The sequence below is a fragment of the Leptinotarsa decemlineata genome, unplaced genomic scaffold, assembly GCF_025532065.1.
Source record: "Leptinotarsa decemlineata unplaced genomic scaffold, Ldec_3_MD MMD2_tig00000882_RagTag_RagTag, whole genome shotgun sequence".
NCBI classification, from domain to species: domain Eukaryota; kingdom Metazoa; phylum Arthropoda; class Insecta; order Coleoptera; family Chrysomelidae; genus Leptinotarsa; species Leptinotarsa decemlineata.
In genome coordinates, this window is record NW_027412556.1 from 17,601,701 (window position 1) to 17,623,936 (window position 22,236).

General features: G+C 34.8%; 1 protein-coding gene across 1 annotated transcript in view; it reads left to right on the top strand.

Annotated features, from left to right (window-relative positions):
- Positions 1-22,210, top strand: part of Gsc (goosecoid homeobox) — an 86,205-nt gene extending 63,995 nt beyond the window's left edge. The window contains exon 5 of the mRNA XM_074175165.1: positions 21,919-22,210. Coding sequence (XP_074031266.1) covers positions 21,919-22,092 — 174 coding nt within the window. The 3' untranslated portion in view covers positions 22,093-22,210. The remainder of the gene's footprint in view (positions 1-21,918) is intronic.
- The last annotated feature ends 26 nt before the right edge of the window (positions 22,211-22,236 follow it).

Consider the following 22,236-nt stretch of genomic DNA (forward strand, 5'->3'; position numbering starts at 1 on the left):
ATCACCTAACAAAAAACCAGTCACCAAAAGTCCATCATTATAAAATATTTTAATGAACTGTCTATTTGCTACCCTGTCGGCACTGGCCGACAAGGGGATTATCGTAATCCAATAGTAACCTATACCTGCGCGATCGCTCGTCATCACGTTTGGCGCTTGCTATACACAGCTGTATATTTTATGTTGACAATTGTTAATATGTCAATTACAAATCCTTCTGCTACATGGTCTGAAAAGTCTTGGGCCCAAAACATAGATGGCGCTAGTCTTATTGCATTCACCACTTTTTCAGTTAGAACTAACCTTCAAAAGGAAGCTGTTAAAATTTCATGATATTATACTCATAAATTTGTGAGTTATTGTGCTAAAAGTGACATTACTTTTGGTATTATCAAAACAATGGATCAAAAACAATTTCGTGTTTTGATTTTACACTGATTCTTGATGGGAAAATTTTCGTTCAAGCGAAGCAATGGCTTGAAAAGTGTTATAAGGACTCGATTCCATCAGAAACAACAATTAAACGTTGGTTTGCTGACTTCAAACAAGTTCGTAGCGACACTAATGATGCAGAACGCAGTGGACATCCAAATGATCATTCAAAATCGTATGTATGAGAAAGCTCTGTTCAAAGTGGGTGCCTCGCGATCTTACTGTTGACCAAAAACAAAAACGTCTTGATGATTCTGAGCAGTATTTGGCTATGTTTGAATATAAAAAACCAGAATTTTTACGTCGATATGTGACAATGGATGAAAAATGGATCCATCTCTTCATGAACTCCGGAACCAAAACGACCGTCATATGAATGGAGAGCAACTGGTGAACCTCGTATAAAGCGCCCGATAGCACAACAATCGGCTGGAGAGGTTATGGCCTCGGTATTTTGGGATGTGCGTGGTGTAATATTCATCGACTATCTTGAGAAGGAAAATACCATCAACAGTAAATATTATATAGCGTTATTGCAACGTTTGAATGCTGAAATAGCATAGAAATGAACGCATATGGCAAAAAAAAACTTTGTTTCATCAAGACAACGCACCGTGTCAGAAGTCAATGAAAACAATGAAGAAACTACATGAATTGAAATTCAAGTTGCTTCCACATCCACCGTATTCACCAGATTTGGCTCCCAGTGACTACTGACTATTTGCATACCTCGGAAAAATGCTCACCGGTGAGAAATTTCGCTCAAATAATAATAATAATAATGATAATAATAATAATAAAATGAAGAAGGTATTGCTGAAACTGAGACCTATTTTGAGGAAAAAGATAAATCGTTCTTCAAAAGTGATATTGAAATGTTAGAGCGACGCTGGAATGATTGTGTGGCTCTTGATGGAGATTACGTTGATAAATGAAGCTAATTTCGAACAGAATAAAATACGTTTTCTTTCTTAGGCCCGGGATTTTTAGCCCAGTTGTTATAATGCGGTCGACATTCACGGATGAATAGAACCATGTCACAAGACGTATTTTCATACGATATCCTTCAAGATAGTCCATAAGGTTACAACAAAAAATATATTTTGGATATTGTGAAAATATTGACATTATATTTCATTATGTGATCCGTTAATCCTCACCTCGCCCAGGTTTCGACTTTTGAAAGTTATCGTTCGTTAAGGAAAGACAGCTGGTATAATATAGAAGAATTATATCATCTATGTACCTACAGAATGAATATCCACTGAATATCCCTGAGATGTCCTTGTGTTAACATGATACTTTCAATATTGTCATTGTTGTTTCCCTTAACAGTTTTCAAAAATGGTTTACGGTGGATTGAATTTATATTTCAACATTATTGCCTTTCGTCATCTTGAAAACAATAAGGAAAGTCATTTTCTCAAAGACTTACAAATTAGCAGTAGTAATATTAAATAGATAACCACTCGTAGTTATGTGCGAAAACTGGATCCACTGTCACGCCTATGCAAGTCAGTTTTATATAGATAATAATAAACCTTCATGTATCAACATGATACTTTCGAAATTTCCGTTTTTCTTTCTCTTCACTGTCACTGTCTCTTCACTTCACTGCACAAATTTCGAACATGCCTGTGTCTCTTGTGTAATCATGCCCTCCAATTTATCTGACCATGAGGCAGTCATTAGTAAAATAAAACTCAAATTGCACAAATCAAGAAAAAATTCTCACCTTGGTAGAATCTACTGTACAAAAAATTATAATAGGTTTCATCACTTATGCTCATGTACTGATTGGAATAGTGTATTGTTAGTAGATAAACCGTTCGAGGTTTTCTATATAATACTTGTTGAACATTTTGAGACCGCGTTTCCCAAACAAAAAATTAACAAAAAGAAACGGAAACATTGGATCTAAGGGAATACGAACTTCTTCAAAAAATATAAGATCAAATCAAAAAATTTACTAATAGTTTATTTTTTGACTGTTACTTCAATAATTATAGGAAAGTCTATAGAAAGGTAATCAGGGCTGCAAAAAACTTGTACTTTAATAACAGAATCACGGAAGCTGACAACAAAGCTAAGGAGAGCTGGTCAATAATCAACGAACTCGGAAGACAAAATATGTATACAAACACAACAGATACATCCTTGAATCCGGACCTTCTAAACAGCTATTTCTGCTCCGTCGCAACAAAACTCAGTCAAAACATTGTACCTACTCACGATCCCCTAGAATATCTCAGTGATATCTATGTAGACAGTACCTATTCATTACATCACATCAGTACAAATGAATTGAAAGAAGTGAGGGCAACATAAAAAATAAGAAAGCATCTGGCTTTGATGAAATTTCTATTAAAATTCCCGAAAGGCTTCCTGAGACTGCGCGCAATATACTTGCTGAACTGATTAACAACTCCTTTGAGCAAGGAACATTTCCTTCAATTCTCAAAACCTCAGTTGTCCTCTCCATAAAGGCGGCAAAAATGAAGGTCCAGCAAACTTTAGGCCTATACCTCAGCAAAAATAATTGAAAAACTGGTAAAAAAAAGAATAATGAAATTTTTGACCAGTCATCGGATATTGAGTACACATTAGTATGGCTTTCAGAATTTTAAGAGTACAAGTGAAGCTATATCAAAAATATTCCAATTGGTGTATAATGAAATCAACAGCGAGGAAGCCACTGCAGCAGTGCTTTGTGACTTATCCAAAGCTTTTGACTGTGTCATACACAGCATATTGCTTCGGAAACTCATAAGATATGGTTTTAGGGACAACAGTCATATTTGGATTAGTTCATACCTTTCTGACAGAAAACAATTTGTAAGAACGTCATCTAACTCGGACGTGGGAGAGATAAATTGTAGAGTACCTCAAGGCTCTGTGTTAGGTCTTATACTGTTTCTGTTATACATTAATAATTTGACCAACATATCGATTACAGGAAGCTTTACTTTATTTGCTGACGACACCACATTATTGTGGCATGATAAGGACAAAAACAGATTGCATAACAAAATGTGCCAAGACATGAAAAAAGTGAAGAATTGGTTTGACTCGAATCTTCTATCATTGAATACTAGCAAAACAAATATATTAGCATTCAAGTGTAATATACCTGATATCCCCCTAGACAATAACACAATAAAAATTAACTCCACTTTGAAATTTTTGGGAATTTATTTGTATGAAAATTTAAAATTCTCCCAGCATATTGCACACATCAACAAAAAATTGGCATAAGGATGTTTCGCACTGAGAAACATCTCAAAGGAACTGGGGTTTGCTGCAGCGAAAGTAGTGTATTATGCCTTAATAGACTCTCATCTAAGGTATGGTACACCCTTTTGGGGTGTTTGCAGTAAACAACTTATGCAGTCGGTTTTTGTCTTGCAGAAAAGGGCTATCAGGTACTTATGTAAAGAGAAATGGCGGGATTCATGTAAACCCCTTTTTGGAGAACATATCATCCTTAAGGTTATTTCAATATTTATATTGGAAACCGTGTCAATTATACATAAAAATAGGGAGAACTATGAATCTACAGCTACAGCCACATACCACACAAGGCGGTCAAATGAAATTAATGAAATTAAACGAATTGAGCGTCGACGTTCTGCCTCACCGACCATACTCCCCAGACCTCTCGTCAACCGGCTACCATGTTTTCAAGCAATTCGATAACTTTCTCATCGGTAGAACCCTCGCCAATCAGGACCAGGCAAAAACAACCTTCATCGACTTTATCGCATCCCGAGCACCTAACTTTTATGATTGAATTGAATAAGTTTTCTATGAGATATTTCATTTTGTACGTAGACTCATTGAAACGGATAAAATATTCGAAACAACCTGATAATATTAATTACCGCGTTCATTTGGAAATCAAAGATCTATTGTAGTCAGTTTTATGCGATGAGAAACTTTGTTATCTACTTTTCGTTGCGTCACCTATCGTTTCATTTGAAGCTACGGTATTTATTAATTGTACACCCGCTAGATACTGAATGGATATTCACTGGATATCTCCGAGATGTCCATGTATATCATTTAGAAGAGTTACAAATAAGAATTATGAATCCGACAATTCATAGTCAGTTTTATGTAATAATAAACCTTGTTGTTTACTTTTTCTCGTCACTTATCATTTTATCTGACGCTATGGTATATATTCATTGTACACTCACTATATACCGAAAGAATATCCTCTGGATGTCACTGAGAAGTCATCATTTTTCATTTTCTGTACCGTCATTGAAAAGAATTTACAGTGTGTTCAATTCATTTTTCAATATTATTCATTTTCATCATTCAGAAACACATGTTTCAACGTTACTTAGTCCCTATTATCATTCTGAAAAAATTAGGGAAGTCATCATTGTAATTATTATTGTATTATTAAACCATTGTAAGTATTAAACCAACAATTTGTCCTCAGTTTCATGTAATACTGAACCTGGTATACTTTCTTCGTGTTCCCTATCGTTTCATCTGAAGCTACGGTATATATTCATTGTACACCCGCTATATACAGAATGGATATCCATTGGATATCCCTGAGATTTATGTGTTGACATGATACTTTCGATATTATTAATATTATTTTCTCTGTACTGTCATTGAGAAGGGTTAGCAGTGTATTCAATTCGCATTTCAACATTATTTTCGTTGAATATTACTGGAGTTTTTTCCACACCAAACCGTTATTTTAACACTTGGATACATGTTTCGATCGCCAAGTGATCATCTTCAAGAGGAAGATTAAACTTGTTAAAATAGTTGAAATTATTACTTAACATTTTGTTGCAATTGAAAGTTATTTAGGTTTTTAATTTATTTGTAACATATTTGAAGCCAACAAGCGCTTGTCAATATATTGTAAAATCATTAAAAGTTTTGGAACTACTTAAAGCTACTTACAGTATTACAGTGTATTTTACTACTTATAAAGTATTGATCTGAAAAAAAACTATAAGTGTACCGAGTGTTGACTTGAATTTCTGGAGTAAGTTCAATTTCCTACTGAAAATTCTCTGAATTTTTCACGAAAAATACTCAGCTTCTGATTAAACTCAAAAAGTATGTTTTTCCTTCAACCAGCTTCAACCAGTTTTTCTGTTAAATAATTCTTTTGATATTTATCACCTTTAGAGTGTCAATATACGAACCAGTTTGATATTCCTCTTGAAGATGATCATCGAAATATGTGTCGAGGTTTTAAAAAAACGGTTTGGTGTTGGGAAAAAACTCCAGTAATATTCATTACTACACCAAAAGTTCCAAACACTGCAACACAAATTATTTTCTTTCATCATTTTGAAAAATATAAGGGAAGTCATTATTTCAAAGAGTTGCAAATTAAAAGTATTAACCGACAATTCGTAATTATATACGAAAGCTACTCAAATGTCACTTCTACTGGATTCACAGTGTAATAAATAATACTAATTATCGCGCTTATTTGGACGTCAAAGACCTATTTAAGTCAGTTTTATATAATAATAAACCTTGTTGTCTACTTTGTTCGCGTCACCTGTCGTTTGATCTGAAGCTGCGAGGCGCGATTTTGTCGAACAATCCATGCAGAACTAATTCCAATTTATCAGTACTGTGTACCTGTGCGAGTCGTTTGTTCATTGGCGTCTACTGGTTGATATGAAGTTTGATGCGATCATTCTACCGGAAATATTTCAATAGATGCCTCGGAGAGAACGAAGATACAAGTCATAATACCGAGAGATGCGACAGTGCGTTTTCCTATAACACGTAAACTATTCAAATAAAGGTGGAAGATGGAAAGAGTTGTCTACCTTTTTTGAACGGTTTTTGTTTATAGTGTTAGTTGAAACTATCAAATCATGAAACTAGTTCGTAGAAGGGCACTCTAAAGATGATGAAAATCGAAAGAGCCATTTAAGGGAAAAACTGGTTGAGGCTGGTTGAAAGAAAACATACTTTTTTGAGTTCAATCAGTAGCTAAGAATTTTTCGTGAAAAATACAGAGAATTTTCAGTAGGAAATTGAACTTACTTCGGAAATTCAATTGAACTATCGATACACCTATAGTTTCTTTTCAAATCAATATTTTATAAGTAATAAATTACAATGTAATACTGTGAGTAGTTTCAAGTAGTCCCAAAACGTTTAATGATTTAATAATAATAATAATATTTATTCAATTTGATCATCTATAGATGACATTGTGTACAAATACAAAATTAAAAATACAAACTCCGTGCATTCAGAGGCACAATATACAATTCACATAGATAATATGATATATAATAGTCAAAACCTGAAATAATCTGCTATTTATGCAACAAATTCAAATTCAAATCCAAATTTATTAACAAATGAACAATATCAAATGAATGTCTATAAATATTAAAAAATTGTAATTACTTGTATGATATTTCAACACAGTCTGCTAAGTGTAAATACTTGTGTTTGAGTGGGTTAGTTGAAAAATAAAGATAATGTTAACTGTTAATAGATATTGTTCATGAAACAATATGTAGAAAAGGAAAAATGTATCAATAATAGTGTTTTATTATGAATGAGGGTGAAATAAATTATCTGTTGAACTGAACTATTAACTAATATCCAATTGTGTAATGTTTTTTAAATGCTGTTGTTCTCAACTTTTTAATTTCTCGTGGAATTATATTGTAAATTTTACAACCAATACATATGCAGTGTTGTTGGATTAAATGTAGACTACACTTAGCAATTTGAAAGCATTTATTGGTTTTTGATCTTGTATCATACTGAAGTTCTATTATGCCAGTATTTGCAAAAAAAATTATATATATGGTACTGATTTTGTAAAATATTTCTCTGATATTTAAAATGGAATATTTTCTGAATAAAATTTTCGATGGAAATCTGAAAGGTTTTTTAAAAATTATTTTTATTGCATATTCATGAATAGATTTGACATATTTTAGCGAATTTTCATATGCACCACCTCAGGCTATTGATTCCGTAAGTTATAATATTGGAAAATAATGCATGATGAAACATCAATAGTGTTTTTACTTCAAATATATTTCTCAGAAGTCTAAACTCATAAAGACATTTTCTTAATTTTTTTGTTAGTTCAAGAAAATGTTTTTTCCACTTCAGGCACCAATTTATATAAATTCCTAAATAGTTTATTTGTGGGGTTCTGTTTAATTTAAGAGTGCAATCGCATTTTTGAAAATGTTTCTGTAAACATTTCGAACTATGAATTTTTATTTCATCAAATTTTGGTTGATATTTTTCATTACATGAAAATGTCATGAATTTAGTTTTCGTGATATTGAGTGTGAGCAAGTCATAACTCAATAATATAATAGTCAAAACCAAAAATATCTGTTATTTATGTAACAGCATCGTTATTAAATTCTTTCTAAAATGTTACACGTGTAATATGTACAGGGTCACAAGTTATCATCCATATTCTTTGAGAGAATAATAGGTTTTATCCAGGAGCAACTCTTTGGTTTGATAGTTATACCGTTTTAGAGCCAGATTTTTTATTGTACTTGGAAGTTTATTGTACAATTTAATGTCCATAAGCCTGAGGTATGATTCGGATACAACTGATCTGTGTGTTGGCACTTCCAACTGTAGGGAATTTCTAGTATTATAATTTTTATTACCATTAAGAGTAGGAAAACTGGTTAAATGCGATATCACATATTTTAATATCTCATAAATGTATTTACTTGTAACAGTCAATATTTTGAGATTTTGAAAGATGAGTTTGCAACTTGTCCTTCCAGTAACTCCTGCTATATACCTTATGTTTTTTTTTAATATTGAGTATTCTGGAACAATCACTAGATGCTCCCCAGCCTACAATACCATAGGGAATGTTACAATGGAATTATGCATGTTAGTACATTAATGAGAGTGATCTATTTACATTACAGCGTAGTTGTTGAATACAATAAGATATTGAGGATGTATTTTTACAAATCGTATCAATATGCTTGAAATTAAAAAATATGTGCAACTAAATATCAGCAATAATGAAATACTTAATATTAAATTGTTTCAGAAGTTTTGTCTCTTTTAATGTCATGTGTTTTTGTAGCTCCATATCCCAATAAATATTTATTCTACTATATGGTGCTATACAGTGAGGACGTAAAAAGCCCCCCCGCCCCCCAACTTTTGAACGGAATCAGCTCTCGAGGTCGGGTGCAATTCAGTTGAAATGGTACTACTTTTACTACATTTTGGCATAAAAATGATTGTGGTCACGTGGCCTAGTGTCAAGAGGGCACCATCAATTTTTTTTATGTAAAGGGAGGTAAAGTGGCTTCTGGTTTTGAAGGCCTTCCGAGTCTCTATCCAACATCGCTGTGTTTGTGAAAACCGGCCAAGTCGTTTCAAACTGACAAGCGTTTGCAACAAAATGTTGCAACAAAATTTTAAGTAACAATTTAAACTATTTTAACAAGTGCTCGAAATGTTCACCGTTCGTTTCTTAACATAAAAAAGTCGGTTTTGGAATTCATTCCGAACGTTATCAAATGTTTCAGGGGTAAGACTGTAACACATATCTGTTATTCGATTCCCGGAGTGACTGTGGCTGCGTGACGTACACCTTAGATTATATGCACCCTCAAAGAAAAAAGTCGATAGGTTTCATATCAGGTGACCTAGCTGGCCATTCAATGGGGCCACGTCGGCCTATCCACCGTCCCGGAAAATTCTCGTTGAGCCATTCCCGGACACATCTGTAGTACCTAGTGAGGGGGTGCACTTCTCACTACTACACGGTAAATTTATTTGGGATTGCCCCAACTACTTTTTGAATACTGTGGTGGATCTGATTTTGAATTATATTTAAATACAGATGCCTAGTTACATGTTCTACTATAAATTTTGGACCTGTGATAAGGTCACCCAAAATACCAGCCCATATGTTGAGCTTCTCTGAAGTTTGAGTATGACCCTCTCGAAAAACGTGCGGATTTACGTCTGACCAATAACGCACATTCTGTCTATTTACTGTTCCATTTAGAAAAAACCTAATTTCATCACTAAAACAAATAGAGTTAATGTAACCGGGATTTTGGGCTATGAGGTCAGACGTAACCTCACAAAACTGGAGTCTTCTATACGGGTCGTCTTCTGTTAATTGCTATAGAACCACAATATAAAACATCAAAAATATGCGCACCTGTTTTATCACAAAAAATTGGCTTTTCGACCAGAATCAGTAATGGAGTTAAAATTCTACTGCAATTAATAGTTAAAATAATTGATTTGTTGAATATTTGAAGCAAACATTAAACGTTTGTCAGTTTTGCCAATTTTCACTAACACAGCGGTGTTGGATAGAACTCGGAAGGCCTTCAAAACCAGGAGCCACTTGACCTCCCTTTACATAAAAAAAGTTGATGGTGCCCTCTTGACACTAGGCCACGTGACCACAATCATTTTTTATGCCAAAAAGTAGTAAAAGTAGTACCTTTTTTTAAACTGAATTGTAACCGATCTCAATAGCTTGGTGCGTTCAAAAGTTACAGATCATACTATATGATGTAGTTGAGACATTTTCGGCCAATTTTTCTCTACGAACTGAATTTGAACCAAAGCGCTACCGAATCAGACCGAAAAATCAACCAGGCATTTGACAATGATAATGTTAATGTACGCACTGTTCGACGTTGGTTTTCGAAATTTCGTTCTGGAGCAACGAAGTGGTTACGCTACAGTTATCCAGGACGTGGATTCAGGACTCTGGTTGAGACTGACCCATCACAAACGGTGCGTGGGATGGCAGAAGAACTGGGCGTCAGCTCCCATGCTGTTTTTGATGGTTTGAAACGTATTGGAAAGGTCGAAAAGCTCGAAAAGTGGGTGCCTGACTAATGCGCTTCCCCCTGCTTTTTCGACTTGGGAAAAAGTTGTGAAATTTTGGGCCGTGAAGATAGAAAATAATAATAGTAAAAAAATTAATAAGAATTGAAAAAATTAAAATGAGAGAAAAAAAAGGGAGAGGTAAAAAGAAAAGAGACATGCATGCAACATGCATGATTTGGAGATCCCATACTTTGAAATTCTGAGTTGTTTGAGAACTTCAAAAAAGTTTAATTTCTCCCAAGTAAGAGAACAGTCCTGAAAAGTCCACAAATCTTGAAGTGAAAATTTTACACAATTCCCAACTTTTCGCAGTTTTTTCGACTTGGAAAAGTTGGGAAATTTCGGGCCGTGAAAATAGAAAAAAATAGTAGAAAACAATAAGCACAATATTATTTAAGTGTTGTTTCCTTTCATTTGTATTGAGTATTCCTATAAATGGTGGATATGGTGGAAGACCAAGGACCTTGGTCCAAAGTAGAATAATTCCCATTATCATTTTTATAAATTCCAAAATTTATTTTTGTTTGTGCATACCCTAACGGGCATAGGCATTCAGCCAATCATTGGATAGCTAAGTAATAAAATCAATATATTATAATTGTAACTAATCCCTCGGCTTTCATTTTGGGAAATTTTGCTGGTGGGGTTGGGAAAATTTGGATTTCCTCCCCTCCCTGATATTTCTTTTCGCTACGGCCCTGCACATAACATAACATGTTAACCACCCAAGATTGTTTAAAAATGTTGTTACCTAGATGATCACTTCGTTTCAGCAAAAATATTAATCGGACACAGGCATTCAGAACTTTTTAGATCCTCAAAGAAGTTTTTAGATCAAGGCACGGTCGAAGCCTCAGCAACAACTGACTGTCGAGCTACTTGTTCACTCGTATTTATAATTTTATGAAAGGGTGGTGGATGACTGAGTGTCCATGTTGTTGACAGATATGCTGCTTGTGGGATGTTGATTGGAGTTGTTCTAGTCCATTTATGGCTTTCTTGAGTACTGGAAACCACAGTCTGCCGACCGGTCGTAACTTCTTCTTCTCAGTTGAATGCTTATATATCTCAATGGCCTCCCTATGAAGTCTTGCGTATAGCAGTTTCTTTGTTTTTTGAATAGTCTCTTTCAGAAAATGTTCTGCTATTGCAGATTTACCGGTTGCATGAGGCGGAGGCAGAGCTTGTGTTCTTGTATCTTGGTAGTGATGCCGCGTTTAGTAGTTCCGATGTTAACTCAGGCACAGGAACAGGGAATCCTGTAAACACCGGTTATAGTTAGATGATGTCAGTATCCACTACTCAAGACGTTCAGAAATGGACTAGAATTCAATTACGATCGACACTCCACCAGAAGCATACTAGTCCGTAGACCAATCAGAGCAGCTGAGTAACAGTGCGGTATAATCAGAAAGACCCAGTAAAAGTGCAGACCAATCTGGAGTGAACATTCGCATAGACATCGCCATTACCCCTATCAGCATTATCACCCCACCACTATCCCCACCACCACTCAACATTACCATCCCCACCACCTTCTGGCATTATAAAAACGAGTGAATACGAAGTTCGCCAGTCAGTTGTTGCTCAGACTTCGAGATATAACATTGGTGCTCGCAGTAAACGCACTTAGGATTGATTATGTCTGCCGCAGTAGCAGAATAAACGTTGGGGACCTTAGGTTCCATTTGTCCACGGCCTATCAGCCTAGATTTTGTTCTCTTTAATCGTTCTCCGGCTGTAAAAGCATATGTTCTTATTTCATTATTATCAATCGTAGTCAATGGTCCCAGTAAAATGATGAATTCATCTGTTTCCACCGCATCCATTATTTTTGAGAAACTTGTGAAATGAAAATGGATAATATTCACCGTTCGAGAGCAGATTATACGAAGTTACTATACCCTGGTAATGTTGCCGTAACAATCTCCGAATCCGCTGAAAACAAAAGATTTCGCGGCACCCTGTTTTTTGCCTATGCCGCGCGACTCGTATCCCGAGGGCAGCTAGATCAATGCCATGGCGCGCATAACTCTAATTAACCTTCCGTTGAATTTTTGATCCACTTGAAACAATGAAATGTTTTGAGAATAAACAAAATTAGCCCTCCCCGATGTTGATACGCGGTAATAGAATAATCTGGCAGGCAGCACCCAGCAACGCTGCTAAAACACACGAGCGGCGAATAGCGCTCGCTCATCGCAGCAGGCCGGGGAAAGTTAGCTAAACAACGAATGGGAAAACAGCCGACTTAATTGAATTATAGAGATGATGGGAAAATACTAAATAATAAAATGCAGTCATTGTAGGAAGTTATGGATTATTTTGAATGTTGAAATGTATACCATGTGAATGGGAGAGAAAACATGAAAATAAATACGAGGTGTTATTAAATGTACCTAATGAAAAATAATTTGGATGATCTCCTTCACACCGTCTGCTTTATTTTTAAATTATTATGGTTGAGCCTCTTACGGTGAGAAGTAAAACTATTTAAATTGAAAACGGGTTATATTTTTAGGAGTGACTAATTTTTTGCAAGAGAAAGTTTTTGGTTATGAACTCCATCTTGATACGAAAAAAATGTAGGAATCTCCCAAAGAAAGGAAGGAAGCAATCAATTTTAAAAGTAGTAACTCTATACATAGATGTGTAGATCATGCAAAGAAGTAACTTTCATACACACACTGGAAGAAAAAATCCTCCTGAAACAGCTACTCTCAAATAAACATTGAATTATACGAAAGAAACATTATTTTGAAACAATTACTTCCATATGAACACTGAATTATACAAAAACACTTTTCTCTACTCAGTTTGTATTCCAAACATTCGTTATGGAATTAAGTCAGATATCAATCACAGGATTTCTACACAATATACTAAATGAATGGTAAAAATTTCACTGACATGGAACACTGTCATCCTCACTGGTAGACATCGATGTTTCGCCGTGAAACGCTTGCCTTAGGGCTCCTCAGCTCCAATCTGGATAATATAAAAAATAAATATAGTTTAAAAACTAAAAAACATGCTTCTAAAAAACATCGAACTGAAAAGTTGAAATATTTTTTTAAATAAGCTTAAAACAATACCGAACGAAAAATACTAGTATTATAGTGAAAAAAGCGTGGGCCCTTGATATACAAAAAATATGGCACAAAGCGCCCACGCTTTTTTCACAATAAAACTAGTATTTTTCGTTCGTTATTGTTTGAAGCTTATTTAAAAAAACAATATTTTTGACTTTTTAGTTCGATGTTCTTTAAAAGTTTGTTTTTTAGTTTTTCAATATTTATTAATAATTTTTTTTGTTTCGTATGCTATAAAAGCGTGTTTTATAGTCTTTTCAAACTATATTTATTTTATCTAAACTTTGGGATCAATCAGCCATATATTGTTTAGAAAAAGGACTGCTGATATTTTCCGATTCCAGAGAGGGAGCCTGAAAATCAGCTACCAAGCCCAAGGCAGCAGGCGTGCAAAGGAGGGTTACGAATAAGGCGGCAGGCGCGCGTGTTAATAAAAAAAATACTTTTTTCAAATGAAGAAATACATGTAAAGTGAGTTAGAATTATATCAATATGACGTACAGCGCCATCTGCCTGCGAATAGATCAAGCAGTAACGTCGATATGTCAAAGAAGTTACGTACAGCGCCATCTGCTCGCGAATAGATCGATAAATAATGTCGATGTATCAGGGATATTACGTACAGCACCATCTGCCCGCGAATAGATCAAGCAAATACATACATTCAGGTGAAGCTAATAGAAGCATGTTAAAAATCATTCATAAATTACGATTTTTATGTCACGGAATAAGTTTTGTCCACTTATGTCATCGATGACATAAGTGGACATAAGTGATCATTATCCATACATATTGCAATAGAATCCAAAACAATGATTTTTAGAATGTTTAACTGTTGAGTGCGGTTTTCACCAATGTTTTGTAGTAAGTATTACTTAATATTTGGTGTCTGATTTATTTTAATCCATTCATAAATGAAAAAGTTGTGTCAATGTATGAAATATTATCAAACATTTCATGAAACAGAAATACTGTTCAATTGATTTGACTGAACTTTTCGTTAACGATATTTTATAGTTTGTGAAATGATTTACGCCTAAATAAGATAATATATAGCGTGATTTTTGATAGCATGTTCATATTCAAGAATGTTATTTTTGGATCCATTTTGAAAAGAACCTCATATAAATATGAAATCCAGAGAGTCCTCACTTTTGAACTACATAGTGCTAATTTTTTTCATGGATGAATTCTTCATGTTTTAACTTTAGGATTTCTCTAAATATTCACGTGAAACATTATTATGCACCAAAAGGCATCTTTGCTACACAACAAAGTTTTTGCCAGTGACATCCGTGCGGAATTTGCACTGAATATTTTTATATAAAAAAGTGTTAGGTCACTGCTTTTCACTGAAGTGACAATTATTTTTGGATTCTGAGTAGAGGCCTTACTTCACTTATGGTAAATGGCATTCCATCAAATTTGTCAAAATTTTGTTAAATTGCAGTTCTCGACCCAACTCAACCATATGACCGATTTTCAAGAAACGTAATGTTGAAGTTGAAATGTAGCTACTATTTTTCATAAACTATTTCGAAAATGGGTTGAGAAAGTTCTTATTAGATCCAAAACATATTTTTGTTAAGTTTCGAACATAACATATTTATTATAGTAATCCACTACTGAAAGTGAATAATGGGAATTATATAAAAAAACAAATCAAGTGAATCAAAAAATGCTATATAATGAATTGACACAATATTTAATATAAAGAGGTGCATCGAAATATGCATTACTTCCTATAAAGTGTAATAGCACATTTTGTATATTTTGTTAATATAGTTCTGTTAATATAGTTCTGTTCCGAATAGTTCTGTTATATAGGATAAAAGAGTGATAGTGAAGTTTTCTACTTACAATGAAATACAATCGTTCAATTGTTTTTCCAAATAAACCTGTACTTCAAAACCATCACCGTTTTGTTGCATTTTTTCCATATCGTCTGAATCATTATGCTAATACAGATATACCCTGTAACTGTAATCAATATCAACAACTTATATGCGTATATAATGTTCGGAGATATACAAAAACATATCTTCGGATCTAATTAGAAAGTTTTTCAATCCGTTTTCAAAGTTAGTTATGAAAATTAGTGGGCGCATCTCGACTTCAATATGTTATGAAAATTACTGGGCGCATCTCAAGTTCAACACTCCCTATCTCGAAAACTAGTCATACGATTTAGTTGGGCCTGAAAATTGAGTCCAGGTAATCTATTGTAAACACTCTCAAGTCACCAGAACAAAAATAATGTCTCTCCGTGCGCGGATATGACTAAGACTAATTATTATAACGGCTACGTTGATGACACTGATACTGTCTTTCCGCGCACGTTTCGATAACCAAGTTAGCATCATCAGGATATGACTAAGACTAATAATTCTAACGGCTACGTTGATGACATTGATACTGTCTCTCCGCGCACGTTTCGATAACCAAGTTAGCATCATCAGGATATGACTAAGACTAATTATAACGGCTACATTCATGTTTCTATATGAATCTATACGAATCATTACCTTGCATAAAGATGGTCAATGAAATTGACCAAGATGTAAAGAGTTTATTTTGAAATTAATTGGTTTTTTTGAGAGATTCCTACATTTTTTGTATGAAGATGGAGGAGTAGAATCCAAAACCGTTCTTTCCCAATTTCATAGTATTTTGTCATTGTTCCTAATATTATTGACTACTTGTTTGATAACTAATCTTTATAATCTTTATCTGTTTTCTACCTGAAATTACGCGAGAGTGCGAACAAAGCTGTTATAAATGATATTTTCGTCGATATTATTCCACATTTTTCGATTTCTAACCTTCCAAAGGCATCTTAAAACGTGTTGTCACAATTTCAAACAATCCTCACTTATTTTGTGGCTGCTCTCTATGTCATGTTGAGCAACACCGGACCATATACTTTGATATGACACTTCAAAACTAATGTGACATCTGAATAAACTGCAAATGTATAGAGTGAATTAGTGACAAATGGATTAAGTAAAACACAACAATTTGAGAATTTTCTGAGATGATTTATAACAAATTTATTAAACTGCTGATGATGTATGTGATACCTTTTTTGGTATCTTCAGGTGAAAACACCTTACCCCTCGCCTCTCATGTAGACCTACGACTTTGTAGGTACGTGTGGCAGACACCCGACGAAAATACAACATGTCATTGCCTCATGCATGTCATATGCACCCCTCCGGAATATTAATCCGAAATTATTCCGACTCCCACCCTGGAGTATGTGTTCGTGGAGTTGTTTCCTGATTTTGACTGCAGGTGACACAGTGGACATCCCACTGAATCAACAGCAGAAAGATTTCATGACTAGCTGGAATTATATTTGTTTGGTCGTGAGATTAGTCAGGGAAGCTATCCAACCCACCCCAGCCAGGTAGGGGTACACCGTGAAGGGCGACACTGATGTCTAAGGACATTCATGCCGCCATACCATCAACACTCACCATCAGTTATGACCCATTTGTCCTTCTGGCAAACATCAGTCCAAAGGGTAAGGGAGCCAGGCTCCAACCTGTTTGAAATCAAGACGACGTGCATGGTTTGGTCGTGAGAACATTTCAGGTTAGAGTAGAGGGCTATCTATCTGACAACAGAGAGATCCTCGCTGGAGTGCCACAGGGGGCCGTGTTCTTTCCCACGCTTTACACTAGTGACCTTCCGAGGTCTGAGCACGTGAAGATATCTCTATACGCCGACGACACGGCTCTCTTCTCATCTTCCATGGGTCGGGAGCTCGGGATTGTCTACATGCAACGTACATTGGACGACTTCGAGCGCTGGTACCTCGAATGGAAGATACGAGTGAACCTGGACAAGACTCAGGCGATAACCTTGGGAAGAACAATATATTCTCCGGCCAGAAAAGTGAGAATCTCTGGAAAGGAGATCGACTGGCAGGCCTCGGCTTTCTGATAGACCGTAGGCTCACCTGGAACAACACAACCGTGAAGGCAAAGTTAGAGGGTCGGATCAGAAGTATGTACCCTCTGATCAACAGACGTTCTAAAATGAGCCTTAAAAATGAGCTTACGATCTACAAAATGATGTTCAAGTCTGTCATCATGTATGCTTCAGGCGTCTGGGGACGAGCAGCTCCGTCTAATATCTCCATTCTGGAGAGAGTACAAAACAAGTTAATACGGATTATTGTGAATGCTCCGTGGTTCATGCGGAATGAAGCCATTCGCAGAGACTTGGCGCTGCCTTCCATTCAGCAGTCCATTCAGTGGAGGAATCGGCGAGTTTTTGATAGTGCGGAAACTCACGAAACTCCATTGATTAGGGATGCTATAAATTATGCTGTAGAAGACTTCTCCCGATAAAGAAGGCCCCGACACTGTGTCGAATGAGGCCCTCATGTCCCCTGATAACGGATGAACAATTCCCTCATCCATCCCACCCCAGCAAGATAGGGGTACACTGATGTCTGAGGACTTTCATACCGTCACCATTTGTCCTTCTGATAAATATCATCTACAAGGGTATGGGAGGTAGGCTCCAACCTCACTGAACGGAAGACGCTTGGTTAGTTTGATCGTGACGCTCAGACGGTTTGATCCGTGCCCGGTACTAAAGATGGGGCAAGTACCCCGAAACTGATCTGTAAGTTGGTCGTATCGACCAAATGAAATTAATGTCTGCTTTTCATAATGGGAAATAATTTGCAACGAATCTTCTACAGGTATTTAATGCTGTCACTTAAGCTTTCTGCGCGGCATTAGCTGGGTTAATTGTTGTTTTTCCGTTCTAACCAGCAAGCATGTAATATTATTTTATTTTGTGAATGTACATTATTAGTATCATCATTTGATTTTACAAAAGTAACAAATTGGTAACAATAAATATATGTACATACACAAAATAATCAATAGAAAATTTCAATTATAAATAACCGTTCCTTACATTATTATATTATATACATAAAATTTAACCTATAACCTAAGCTTTTTCTCAAGTTAAACAATTTCAATATTAAGTAGTTCAACTTAAATTAGTTTAAGTTATCACTTCTGTCTGGCGTCTCGAGAGGCACACGTTTTTTTAACAAATTAATCTCTTTGTCGTGATATATAATAAAAATGATTACACTTTACCGAAGTGTTATTAGCTTTGTCCATTTAAGTGGTATAAAAATTTCAAACTCTCTGTGATATCACGGTAAAAGCCTTTGCTTGCACCCACTCTTCTCTGCTCTCAGAATAAATAAATAAGGTCGTCAGTGATATAGTTGAGGGAGGGTTATCGAAGAGGGTTTTCCTAACAATAACATATTTAATAATCCATCTATTGTTCGGGTACAAATTCCCGCTAAATCCACATTCAATACCTCATATCATCGCATTAATAAATACAATCACTTCTCTGAAATAATTTGACTGTTTGTTTTATGTTAACGGCAGCGAGCGGGCCTCGACGTAGAACAAGCACACAATAAACTGAATATACCCAAAGTGGAAACAATGTTTACTGGAGGCGGGACGAAACACCGATTGGGTTGGATCATTGAGGTTTTCCGATGTCATAATTAACTGTTCACTGCGGTTTATCCGAGCAGTATAATATTGTCGATAATTATCTTATTAAAGGCTCAAATGAATATAAATTTGAAAGTAAAGGCTATGACAATAAAAAAGATGAAATATATTTTGTCGGACTACTTCACTATTATTTTTATCGCCAACTACATAATTATTTAGGTACTCGATGTCCGTGCGAGCATGAACTGCTCTTTGTAGAGCACTGATCAAGGGCGGATTTATGGGGGGGTTAGACCCCCCCATATCAACATTCATTATTCGTTCTGAAACCAGATTGGTAGGACAACAAGAGATTATTTGTGTTCAGATATTGTGAGAGTTGTTGATAAGCTGCACAATAGTATTCGAAAAAATGTAGTAAAAAAGATCATTGATGTAAATAACGAACAAATGGGGTTTCGAGACAGATCCTTGGTGTACACCATATGTTATTTCATGTTAAGTCGGATAGTTTTCTGTTATCGAAGACACACTGAGTTCTTCCTGTAAAATATGATTTTATCAGTTGGAGAGATAAACCTCTAACGCCATAGTATTCAAGTTTTTTATCGAAAGATCCTGAGAAACACAATCGAACTCTTTACTGAGATCTACAAGTGTGATTGATGTATAAATACCTTCCCCGAAACCGTCGATGATGTTTTTTACTGCCGTATAAATAGCATAAATAGCATAAATAACATAAATAGCATATTGTTCCACCCTGCTTTATCTTTTAGATAACAACAATATACAGAAGTTACAGAAACTGCAAAATCGAGGTTCAAGAATCATCTTGAAATGTAATAGATACACTCCCATTCAATGCATGCTGAGTGCCCTCAAGTTGTATGATGTGGCAGATAGACTGTATTACTCAAGTATGATAATTATCTATAAAATAACCAGAAATGTATTACCAACATATTTTAATTTCTTCATTACGTACAATAATCAAATTCATGACTACTACATAAGAACCACCAATCAATTCCACATTTCCAGGACAAGAACAAAGCAATCTATGAAATCGTTGTTTTTCAGAGTATTGAATGATTTCAACCAATTACCATACCACATTAAAGATTCTGTTATTTTATATTCATTCAAGTCTCAGTTGAAAATATATCTTACATTACGTACTCTATGAATTTTCGGATTTTTTTTTTAATTTTTATGTTTCACATCATCGAATTGGTTCGAGCTTTTATGTGTTCTGTATACATTGTGTTACATCGTGTTACATTGCGATATGTTAAATATTTCATTACCTATCTACTCGAATAATTGTTTTCATGCCCTAGTATAATTGTAAAATGGAATTAACTATTCTGAATACTCCTGATTTGTTCTGTGTTATGGGACAATATTCTCAGGAACACATTTCTATTTCTGGCTTTCCAGCTCCTTGTATTTATATAATATTTGAACGTATTTTATTGTTAGAAGAATTTTTATACTATTTTAATATTTTTTATATACCATTTTTACCTTTTTGGAGTTGTATTTATATTAGGATTTCCTGTTTTCAAATAAATAAATAAATAAAATTCATGTAAATCATATATCAACTGTTCCAGATTGTACCTGAAACTGAAGTTTATGTATTAGACAATATTTCTCAAAGGAGCTAGTGAGAATTTTTTTCAATATAATTTCAATCAATTTCCCAATGACAGGGGCTAGAGATATAGGTCGTAATTGATGGGGTCATCGGGGTTGCTTGTTCTTAAGATAGCAAAAACTTTGAACATTTTCAGACAATCTGATGGTTCGAAATTCCCACTACTTGATGGTGTTAATTATTTTGTGAATTGGCATAAAAAGAAGAGCAGAAAAAATAAAAGATGAGTTCAGTAAAAAAGAAGGAAAGTGGAACAAGAGACCATCTTAAACAATTAGACCAACAACATCATCTTTTATAGAAGTAGCCAGAATTTACTTTTTGTATTGATATTAAAGCGTGTTTTGTTTCAGTTCATTAAACTATTATTTATTTTTCACTTTTTAGTTAGGCTTGCTATATAAAATAAGTTATGCTTGTAATATCAAATATATACGCATGCGCAGACAGTGTGGTTGTCTCACTTGCTCTCACACAGATACTATGCGAGGAAATTATTTAATCCTGGCGATCCTGATCAGGATAATGAGACAAACTTATGAAATTATTGTATTGTTACCGATTTTTGATGAGTGTACAAAGTTTATTAAAGTTAGTCAAAATCGAATTTATAGGAGTCGGTTACATACATACAAGTGAAGCTAATAAAAGCGTGTCAAAAAATTGGTGAAGAATATTGTTAATAGAAAACTATCAGAGGAATGGAAAATGTGTAAGGAACTTTTTATGAATGACGTTGAGATAAATAATATGGTATACATTTGATGGGAGGTTTTTTGCATGCAAACAGAAAACTTCTACAACAAATTTTGTGATAAATATATTGTTTCGCTCAAAATATAGTTCTTCCTGTAACCAAAGAAACACAGAGAGATCATAATTTTGTGGTGTTTGTTCTAGTTGAATATTTTGTATAAAGTAACTATGCGTCTAAATCACCCAACATAAAGGTAATAATATCGTAGCTTGATAAGCACATGTGTATATCATTTTTACATATTTGTCAACTGTCAAATATTCTACTATTCGAAGAATGATACTTATGGTATTTTTTTCTATCAATCTTTTTTAAAAAGAATGAGTATAATGCCATTATTTTGTGAGAGCGTAGTTTGTGAAATAATTCAATTTATCCTTCTTCATTGTTCGCGAGTGAAAGCCACACTCATTCAGCAATGATTATAATGCAAATATCGGTAGAAGGCAATCTATTCTTATATATCAATAGTAATGTTATCACACCCCTTCGTCATTTCCGCCGACACCCATACAGCCTGAAAATGACGTTAAGTGCTGCGTAGATTCGAATAAAAATAATTAATTCATTGTTCAACTATTTCAGGTCTGGTTCAAGAACAGAAGAGCAAAATGGAGGAAACAAAAGAGGGAGGAGCAGGAGCGAATGAGGAAAATTCAAGAGGAGGACGTTTGCAGCAGGAATTCAGTCGACCAAACGCATCTTATGACACCGCAGAGTTTCACTGACGACGATTCGTCTGATTTGGAAGTAGCCTGAATTTGTGTGACAAAAGAAATACCTCCATTCATATTGTCTAGTCAATGGATTATTTGTTTATGTAAATACTTCTTGTTTTAATTAAGGAATAGCTAAAATAAACTTGTGTGTAAATCATTGTTACCCGTTGAATACCCACAAAAC